Source organism: Besnoitia besnoiti, assembly GCF_002563875.1.
Source record: "Besnoitia besnoiti strain Bb-Ger1 chromosome Unknown contig00007, whole genome shotgun sequence".
In the NCBI taxonomy this organism is placed as follows: domain Eukaryota; phylum Apicomplexa; class Conoidasida; order Eucoccidiorida; family Sarcocystidae; genus Besnoitia; species Besnoitia besnoiti.
Genome location: NW_021703915.1, coordinates 2264274 through 2273561, shown reverse-complemented (window position 1 = coordinate 2273561; position 9288 = coordinate 2264274). Strand labels below are relative to the sequence as shown.

The 9288-nt window shown below is 61.8% G+C and overlaps 3 protein-coding genes across 3 annotated transcripts; 2 read left to right on the top strand and 1 right to left on the bottom strand.

The window, feature by feature from the left end:
• Window positions 1-227: 227 nt before the first annotated feature.
• BESB_073330 (uncharacterized protein) lies at window positions 228-1296 on the bottom strand (the record flags this gene model as incomplete). The annotated part of the gene is made up of 2 exons (XM_029365706.1): window positions 228-722; window positions 1099-1296. The coding sequence occupies 2 exons, from the start codon at window positions 1294-1296 to the stop codon at window positions 228-230; spliced, it is 693 nt and encodes a 230-aa protein (XP_029218190.1).
• Window positions 1297-1607: 311 nt separating this feature from the next.
• BESB_073320 (uncharacterized protein) lies at window positions 1608-5877 on the top strand (the record flags this gene model as incomplete). Its single annotated transcript, XM_029365705.1, has 2 exons — window positions 1608-3375; window positions 3614-5877. The coding sequence occupies 2 exons, from the start codon at window positions 1608-1610 to the stop codon at window positions 5875-5877; spliced, it is 4032 nt and encodes a 1343-aa protein (XP_029218189.1).
• Window positions 5878-7945: 2068 nt separating this feature from the next.
• On the top strand, window positions 7946-8413 carry BESB_073310 (uncharacterized protein; the record flags this gene model as incomplete). The annotated part of the gene is made up of 1 exon (XM_029365704.1): window positions 7946-8413. One exon carries the CDS (start codon window positions 7946-7948, stop codon window positions 8411-8413), a length of 468 nt encoding a protein of 155 aa, XP_029218188.1.
• Between the last annotated feature and the right edge of the window lie 875 nt (window positions 8414-9288).

Genomic DNA, 9288 nt, shown 5'->3' with positions numbered 1-9288 from the left:
TCTCCTGGCACCGATCTTCCGCTCGCTTGACGTGCCCACCTGTGTGCCACACACTTTCGCTTTCTTTCTCTCCCCGGATTCGCTGGCTCTCCAACCCCCAGTGTGCGGCGTGTCGCTCTGGGAGCGAAGAGACGACGAGGGGCGCGACTCTCGTCTTCGCTGCAGCGTTCCTCTGCCCCGATTTACGCCTCTAGACTCCATCGAGTTACGCGTTCTGCCAGCGAAACTCACGCTTTCGCACTCCTCCAGGGGCAGGCCTCTGCGGCGGCCTCTGCGGCGGCCTCTGCGGCGGCCTCTGCGGCGGCCTCTGCTGCCTGCGCATCTGGATCGGTTGCGCCGAACAGCGTACGAAGCGCGCGTTCGCTGCCGCGTGGGAGAAGGCCGCTGGCGGGTGCCGCCACACCGGGGAGAGAAAGAGAGTCCCTGAAACCAGGAGCCCGGCGTGCATTGGCGAGGTTTTTGCAATTTTTCCCCAGAGTCAAACAGATTTCCCTCTCTCCGGCCTCGTGGACCTCGCGTGTGGAGATCGCGAGGCGACGGACTCGGCACAGCAGCTGCGCTAGGTCACTGCGAGGCAGAAGGAACGGTGCTCGTCGCAGCCGCGCTCTCAGCGATGCTTGCCGTTGTCGCTGTTTTGCTGCGATCCTTCCAGCGGTCGCCTCCTTCGTCTCGCACCCAGAGGTCGAGAGCTGCATGCTCTTAAGTTTTCTCTGCTCTACTAACTGAGGCGAGAGAGACGCCGCGGAGTGAAGGCTCAACTCAGCAGGCGAGTCTCACCCCCCTCCGGAGGCCAGCACTTTTCGCGGACGCCCGAAAAGCAAAGAAGCCAGCCGCGACACACCAGCCGCGACACACATCTCCTGGTTCCTGGAGCGAAGCGGCTTTTCTTCCAAAGTAAACGACGAAAGAGCTCATCTTCTCTCAGTCGAGAAATCTTCATCGGGGTCTCAGGCCCGGAAGGGAGATGCGGCGGCTAACAGACGCGCAGGGCGGCGGGTGTTGCGTGTCTTGCTGCAGCGGAGGCGCCTTGGAGTCTCCACTCGTGTGCCTTGTCACTCAGCGCCGAGGTTCTGTCCATTTTCTCAGCAAAGAGCTCACCGCAAACACCTGAATCAGGGCTGCGACGGCGAGGAGAACTTCGATGGAAAGGGCGAGACAGTGGTGTGCGCGCTGCGAAGAGCGGGCGACAACCCGCGGCGTGGGAAGAGCCGCTCTCTCGAAGACCACCTGGGTGCGACAGGAACGCTTACATCCATTCTGGCCTCCATTCCTTGTTTGGGGGGAAGTCGCATTCATACTGGAAGCGGCGAAATAATCGGCACAGAGAGAGCGGCGGCTAGGAGGAAGCGCGGGGCTTTAGGGGTCGCGCTGAGAGCGAAGCTCTTGAGGGGTATGTAGACTGGAAAACTAACGCTGTGACTGTTTTTGTGAAGGACGAACGAAGAAGGCGAGGGTGCAAAACCGCCGGCGTGCGCAGACAAGGCAAAGGATAGGCGCTCTCTTCGAGGCTAAGGGAATGAAGCATGAGCAGGGGCTTGGGCACCAGGGAAGATGCGCGCTCCTCCTCGTCATTCCTTCTGTACAGAGCCGGGTAACGCGCGTACAGGATGGAAGAGAGAAAGGCGACGAGCGGCTGGATACGAGAGGCGATCGAAGACCTTCTCTTGATTGAACTGCGAGACAGGCTTCTCCTCGAGAGCGAGCACGCGTTCGCCTCGGCAGAAGACGAACCCGACCCAAAATACACGGCGGAAGAAGAAAGAGAGGACCCACCGCCTGCAGGTCGAGCAGAAGCAGGCAGACACGAAGCAGACGCTGAGGCAAACCCAAGAGGAGGGGGAGGAAGAGAAGGAGGAGGAGGCAGAGATGCGACGGTCCAGTGCGACGGAGAGCGAGGAAGGAAGGAAGGAAGGCATCTCTCTTCTCCTCTGGCCTGCCGGAGCGCCGCGCCGACAAGGACCTTACTCGAACCTCGACTGAGTCTCTTGCCTGTCTCTTCGCATGCAGAGAAAAACGCCTCCGACCCCTCCTCTGGTAGCTCGTGTCCTTCGTGTCCTTCTTCCTCGGCTCCTCTGAGGGCTTCCTCTTTGGTGTCCCTCGCCTCCGTCGCGTCCGTCTCACCGCCCTCCTCAGCTCCTCCCGCGTCTGCGGACTCCGCCACGCGGCGCCCGCTTTCTGTCTCTCCTGGCGCTCCCCGCGCGTCGTCCGCTGACTTCCGAGCCTCTTCGGCGGCGGCGTCCTCGTCTCCTCCCCTGAGTTCGTTGACCGCCGTCCCTTCTTCGTACGCTGAGGCGCCTGTTCCTGCGCCTCCTGCGTTCTCGTCTCGCGCTTCACCTTTCTGCGCCGCCTCCTCGGCTGTCTCGTTCTACTCTCCCTTTGGCTTCGCGTCGTCTGCTCCCTCTGCTTCTTCGTCGGCTCTGAGTCTGTCGCGCTCGCGCGTCCGCGCGTTTCCAGCAACTTCTTTTTCTGTCCAGTCTCGACCCACGGAATTCCTGCCGTGTCGCCTCTTGGAGGTTTGCAGACACGAGTTACGTCCCGACATTCTTCTGCTTCTCCTCTCTGACGGGGCGTCCACGGCTCTCGCAGCTCTCAAGCCCCCGTCTTCTCGCGCCTCGGTCTCTGGTGCGCCCTCTCCACCTTCTGCGTCTGCTTGTGTCGCCACTTCGCGCCCCTCACGGGGCTGCGCGTCCCCGTCGCCGCCTCCGCGCGCGGCTCCGTCTCCTGCTGAGTCTCCGTGGCCGCTGGGCTCCAGTTCTTCGGCATGTGAAGCCGCCCCGACTCAGACTCCGACTCAGACTCCGACTCCTACTCCGACCCCGCCCGCGCGCACCGGGAAGTCTTGCCGGACGCGTCGGAGCGTCGGGCGTCGTCGCTACCGCGAAGCTCGGCTTCCTTTGCGAGCGCCGCCGTGGCGCTCCGTGGGAGAAGGTGCAGCTGCGGGGGGCGCGGAGGACGTGAGACGGGCCGGACGCCACGGAGGAGGCGCCGGCAGCGCGGGCGTCACAGGCGATAAAGAGAGGAAAGCGAGACGACTCGGAGAGGAGGCCACGGGCTGCGCGCTCCGATCAGAGTCTGCCGCAAGACCTGGCGGAGAGGCCCGTGCAGGCACAACGGAGGGAAGAGAGAACGCTAGAGAGAGGAGCTGCAGGAACGAAGAAGGGAACAGCGCATCTTCCGGCGTCCTCCTGGAGCGCTCGAGCCGCCATAAGGCGCAGAAGAAAGGCGAAGCGGGAAGAAGGAAAACGAGGGCTCAGGAGACCGAAGACCTCTGGTCGTGGCTAATCGCGAGAAACTGGAAGGGCACTGGGGCTCCGTGGGACTTCTACTCATCCGAGGACATCGACGATCTGTTTGCCGAGCTGAGAAACTTGAGATGTACGTTGAGGAAGGAGAGCGTGCACCTTCTCCGCGTCCGTGTGTGGTCGCGTGCTTGTGGCTCGACTTTCTTTTCTGCTGGCGCTCTTCTCTCTCCTCTCCTGTTCTGTTTTCCCTTCCTCTTCCGGCGTGTCTCCCCTTCAGTTTTCGTGCGCACCTTTCACAGGCTGGCACTCTGTGCATTTGCTCTCTAAGCGGCCCCCTTTGTCCTGTCGGTGCGGCACGCGTGTGTTTGCAGCGGGCTACTTTGAAGTCCTTCTGGCTCCACGGATCGCGCGCGGGCTGTCCTCTTCCCTTCCCTGTCTCCTCCTCACAGCCATCTACCCTCTTGTCTCCACGCCGCTGCCGCAACAGAGCCTCGCCCTGTCGCTTCCGCCGCCTCTTGGGCCTTCGCCTCCGCTCGGCGCAGCGAGAAGTTCGCTTCGTATGTCTGCCGGGACGCCAGCGATTAAACCGACGACTCTTTCAGGCTCTCTCGCCCACGCTGGGGGTTTCTCACTCCACGCCCCGAGAAGCCAGCTGCGGCCCTGCTCCTCGTTTCGGTCGGCTTCGTCCGCGTCGCCTGGAGTTCCAAGCGCCGTCTCCTCGAGCCCGGCTCGCGTTACTGCTGTCTCCTCTCTTCGGGCGGCGTCCGCTGTCCGGCCTGTCGCAGCCCCAGCCGCCGCGGCTCGGTTCGGCGCGCCTTCGTCCCTTCCAACGCGGCAGGAGCCCGAGTCTGGCGGCGCTCCTTCTCTTGGTCCTCCTTCTTCCTCTCCGACAGCGGTGTCGCGCGCCACGGCGCCTCGTGGTTTTTTGCCGTGGTCGTCTTCTCCTTCCTCTTTCTCCTCTGCGGTTCCTCCGTCTGGCTCCTCTCCCCTCCCTGAGTCTTCTTCCACCTCTCGCGCTGCCTGTGGATTTTCATCGTCGCTCTCCTCTGATTGTTCGCCGAGCCCCTCGTTTGCTTCTTCCAGGCGTGAAGACGCGCTGCGCCAGGGTTGCGCGCGAGGCCGCGCCACAGAGGCACAGACGAGCGTCAGCGGAAAAGAACGGGAGCTGGCGGCTTGGCGAAGCGAGCATGTAGGACACAGCGCCCGGGCAACCGAGGGGGGTGGCAGCGGAGAAGAGAAGGATGAGGCACTGCGAGACGGGGCTGGCGGCGAAGCCGCGCGAAGCGTCCTCTGCCAAGATGCGCGCAGCATGAACCTCCGCGAAAATGGGGAAGGAGACGCGGAGTTGCCAAGTGTAGCGACGACGAAACAAAGCGACGGCAAAAACCGCGAAGCCGGCAGTGCCTCGAACCTCGACCTGCTCCGAGGAGCGGACTCGGCGCGTGCCGCAGCTGCCGCAAGCGGAGAGGAAGGCAGTCCGCCGAGTGCCTATGACAGCCTCTCTGCGGGTTCTAGCAGAAATGCCGCGGAGGACGCTCCAGCCGAAGCGCGGGCGTCCCAGGAAGAAGCACGCGGCTTCAAAGGAGCAGGGCGAGCGGAAGGCGAAGCGTGCGAAGCGCGAGCCAAAGGAAGCTGCAGCGAGGAAAGAGGCCCTCCTGATGGACAGGTTCAAGAGAACGAGCGCGGCGAACCCGGCCGTGTGTCAGGCCCTTCAGTTGGGGAGGGCACGGTAGCTCGAGGGCGCGGAGACGAACACGACGCATCTCAGCTTGGCTCGGACGTCTCCTTGCCATCCGCGGCAACGCAGGCTCTCTCGCTCTGGGGTTCTGCGGGATCTCTTTCTTCCCGCAGCAACGCGTCTGGGGACACGCAGGTGACGGTGCCTCTCGAGGCGAGCCTGACGTCTCAGAGGTCGTCCGCCTCTCAGCCGCCGCCTTCTGTTTCGTCGTCTTCTGGGCCGCCCGATCACACGCAGTCTCCCTTGGCCGTTCTTTCGCAGGCGTCCTCAGCCTCCGCCTCCTCTGTGTCTCCGTCCGCCGCCTCTGCCTCGCGCGCCTCCTCTTCCTCTGCGAGTTCGTCTCCGCGCCCGTCGCCGTCCCCCGCGGAAGAGGCCACAAGGTCTGCCTCGTCTGCCGAGCCTCTTCGGCGGGTCGACCGAGGAGGTCTAGCCCCCTCGGGTGCCTCTGGTAAAAGGCGCCTCCCGCCCAGTACCGTGCCTCGCACGGAAGAGAAACGCAGAAAGACAACTTCCGCGGCGCCGATCTACGTGGACGACGAGCCGGAAGAAATCGCTATCTCCGACGACGATGATGATGAATCAGCGAAGCGGGCGTCTGCGCCTGTGCCGCCCGAGCACTCCACGGGTCCCTCGGCGATTTTCGAGGCCGAACAGAGAAACGAGAAGCCTCCGGGTGGCACATTCTCGCCCCAGGCTCTCTTCCAGACCCTCCGAAACGCAAATGGAGGAATTATTGACATGGAAGTGCTGCGGAAATTCAGGAATGAAGCGGCAACAAAGTCGCCAGTGCTGCGGCAGATGAAGGAGGCCAACGCGAAGCTGGCGGCTGCTGTCGAGCTGATCAAGCGGCGACGCCAGAGAGGAACGCCGAAAGCGCTTCCGCATCGAAACGAATAGGGAGAGAGCGAAGCAGCCAAGTCTCCGCTGCGGCACACGGTCCGTGCGTGCCCAGAGCAGATGTATGGCGGTGGAGCGCGTATCAGCCTGAGCCAGTGTAGCGAGTAGGGCTGGTGAGTCCTTGCAAATTGAAAGCATTCCACAGATAAGAGGTGACTCTGCCGAAGAGCACGTCTCAGGCAGACCGCTCGCTTTTCTCTTCTTCTAGATACATGTACGCACGCGCAAGGGTGTGCCAGTGGAAGGGAGGGTCACTCTCTCGTCGGTGAGATCTGGATCTCGAGTGCCCCTGAGCGGTTCTGTTGCGCTTGCGTTAGATGGCCTGGCGCGTCTGCCTGAGAGGTGGACGCGTCGAAGAGCTCTCGCCCGTAGCGAGGGCAGGCTCAGGAGGGAATGACTTGAGGAAGGTGCCTGCTGGGAGAGTGGCGGGGAAAAGTGCGAAACAGTGGTGGCGACTTGCACTCGAGCGCATTCACGCCCGCAGTCTGCAGAACTTCTTGACAGGTGTTGTAAAACGTCAAGCCGTGTCGGCCCTTAAGAAGAGGCACGCAGAGAACGCGAGGAACTCGGGGGCAACGACGCACGCGGCGCGCCACACGAGGACGCCACACACTTTCACACTCAGCTACACACGCTGCGCTGTCACCTCTGTCCGCCAGCCGCTTCGTTGAGAGCGACGACTCGAGTGTTCTGCTCGCTTCGCCGCGAGACCGAGGGCGAGCCACCTGTGGTTTCGGGGTTTGCTTGCGATTCACGCGAGCCACTCAACGCATCGGGTGGTCAGTCTCAGCGCTGGATGACGCCATCATCAGCGAAGACACAGCACGCTCTTTGAAGAAGCAGGCGGTTCAGAAAGAAATTGACGCGGAGCGGGCAGGGCGGCGAAGACTGGTCACTCACCCAGCTGCGCGGGGTTCAGGCGAATCTCTGTGGTGGCGCGCTCACAGACATTATGAGCTCTACGGTGCACCAGGTCAGAAGTGAGCGTGCCATAGCAGTGCGTGAGAGTGTGCGTGGGAATGCAGAGCAGCGGGCGGGCTCAGAACGTGTGTGGCGGGTTGTCACAGCAGAGAAAGCCAGCTCGGCTACGCAGTGGCAGCAGGGTGCTTATTCGGCGTCAGGAGGAAAATCGACTACTGCCTCCTGCTTCCTTGTCGACTTTGTACGGTGACACTCTGCTAAAGAGTCGCAGACCCAACTTTCTCACTCGGGCCGCTGGAGAGGCTGCAGCTGAGCTGAGACTTGTTTCTTGTACGGGTCCTAAAGCGGAGTGATGCTGAATCTTCAGTCCCGCCGGGCTGGCTACAGAGAGAAGAAAAGGACGAGCGGTAGACAAGGAATGCGCTGCCAGGCAGTGACAATACTGAGGGCAGCTGTGCGCGGCTCGCCAGGGAGTGTCTTCACATTATGGGGGTGCGCCTCCTCCTCTATTTACATCAGGTGCTGTATCCCTTCTCAGGCCTTGTATGTCCCCTGCTCTTCTCCGAAATGCGTAGCCCTGGAAATCTACGGTTTTCATCGTGGCACTGCCGCGAAACGCACGCGCAGCTTAGCAACACCTTCGAGGGAGCGAGGTGGGTATCTGACGACCAGAGGATGCTCAGTGAACTGTGAGGCGCTCCGTGCCAAAGCGAATGAAAATGAATGTGAAAGACGCAAATTTCGCATGGGAAAATAGTAAGGAGCGACGTCGTCGTTGCAGCTTGGGTGCTGGACGCTGGCGTGCCCGCCGCTGCACGTCTAGTTCTGCAGAGAAAACAGCGCCGAATAAACGCCGACAGAAGCGAGACATACAATGCACGTTCCACGGCCTCTGAGGCGGTTTTTTCTCGCGCATGCAGGCACATTTTGTTTGAAAAGCCAGTTTGCGTTTAGACAGTCCTCACGGAAAACTTGGAGCACATTCTTGTTTCGTATCATGTTAAGAATCCTCAGTCATTCTGCGCATTCGGCGTGAGTTCGACTCGCGCCAACTGTTGTCGTTTCGGGCGTCCATGCAAGGGAAGCTCTGAGGAGTTTCGCTTTTCGCTGCAATTCCACGTTTCGTTTTTGCCACTTGTAAAACAGAATGCTGTCTGGTGTCGCGGCAGCTTCCGCCCGGGCGCTCATGCGTCCCTGCGTCTCTGGATCTGCTCGGAGTGGCGTTTCGTCTTCATTCCCGGCTCTGAGAAGCCGTTTTTTCAGCAGCAAGGCCGGCGCGGACGGCACTGTCCAGATGCTGGTGGAAAACCCGCGGCCGACCCAGTATCAAACGGAAATCTGCAACCAAGCGACGAACGTGAAGCCCGGAGTTGAGAAGAACCCGACCAAGGCACTGATTGCCACGTGCGCGCTGCTCGTCGGCATCCCCATCATCCACACGAGGATGGAACTCAACAAATACTACAGTGAAGTAAGTGGGCAAGTCGCCGAAACGGAGACCCGCTTGGCTTCCATGCGCCGAAGCCTCCGGGTCCCTCTCTGCGCCGCGTTCCCCGTCGACCTGGATGATGTGGATATCGGGGAGGCAGGCAGTAGCCGCCCGCGAAAACATTGAAGCTGAGCAAGCGGCGCTTCTGGTCTTCTCGTGGTGTGGCGGAGCCGGGGAGGTTCCCGTGACTTGCACACGCAAGTACTGACTTTTTTTTCGTGACTGGGGAAGTGCGCCGCCACCGCCGTGTGCTCTTCTCCTGTCGTTCGGTCTTCACGATTCGGGTGCGAACGCGGAGCCTTGGTCAAGGTTGGGAGGGACGGGTCGTGCGGCGAGCGTGCAGCGCGCGCACTCCAGTGAAGCAGAAGACAGAAGACAGTAACGCCTTCAGGCGCACGTTTGCCGGTGCGGAATGGAAGGCGTTCTCTGGGAACAGGGGGGGGAGGGGGGGAGCCGGAAAGGGGAACTGGGCAGCGGAACTCAGCGTGTGTCGTTTGCTCGAGAGCAGAGGAGCTCGCTGCTGCGCACCAGCCATCGAAAACCGAGACCGCCCACCGCCCCGCCCCCCCCCGAACTCCCAGAGAGACCTGGGCGCAACTCGGGGGACTGGGCCGACTACCACTCTGATGAGCATCCGCGCGCAGCACTGGCGAGTTGCACAATGTCGTGAGGGCGTGCTTCATGTGCGTGCCGCCTTTGTATGTTGTCTGCAGAACGGTCACCTGTACCAGAATGGCTGGAGCCTCCACCACTACCACCCTGCGAAGAACACATACCTGTCGTAGAGCAAAGACTTGCATGGAGCTTTGCCCAGAGGTCATGAGGGCTTCTTTTGAAAGCATGCTGGGTCCATCCCCCGTTCGCGTGGCCCGCGTCCCGTGTCGGCAGTACCTGATCCCCTTTCTGACTGGCTGGGCGTGCCCGCGTGTAGCCGACGAGATGCTCCCTGCCCGAGGGAGCCGTTCCCTGTGTGTTGTCTTTAAAGACAGACTCGTGTGAGC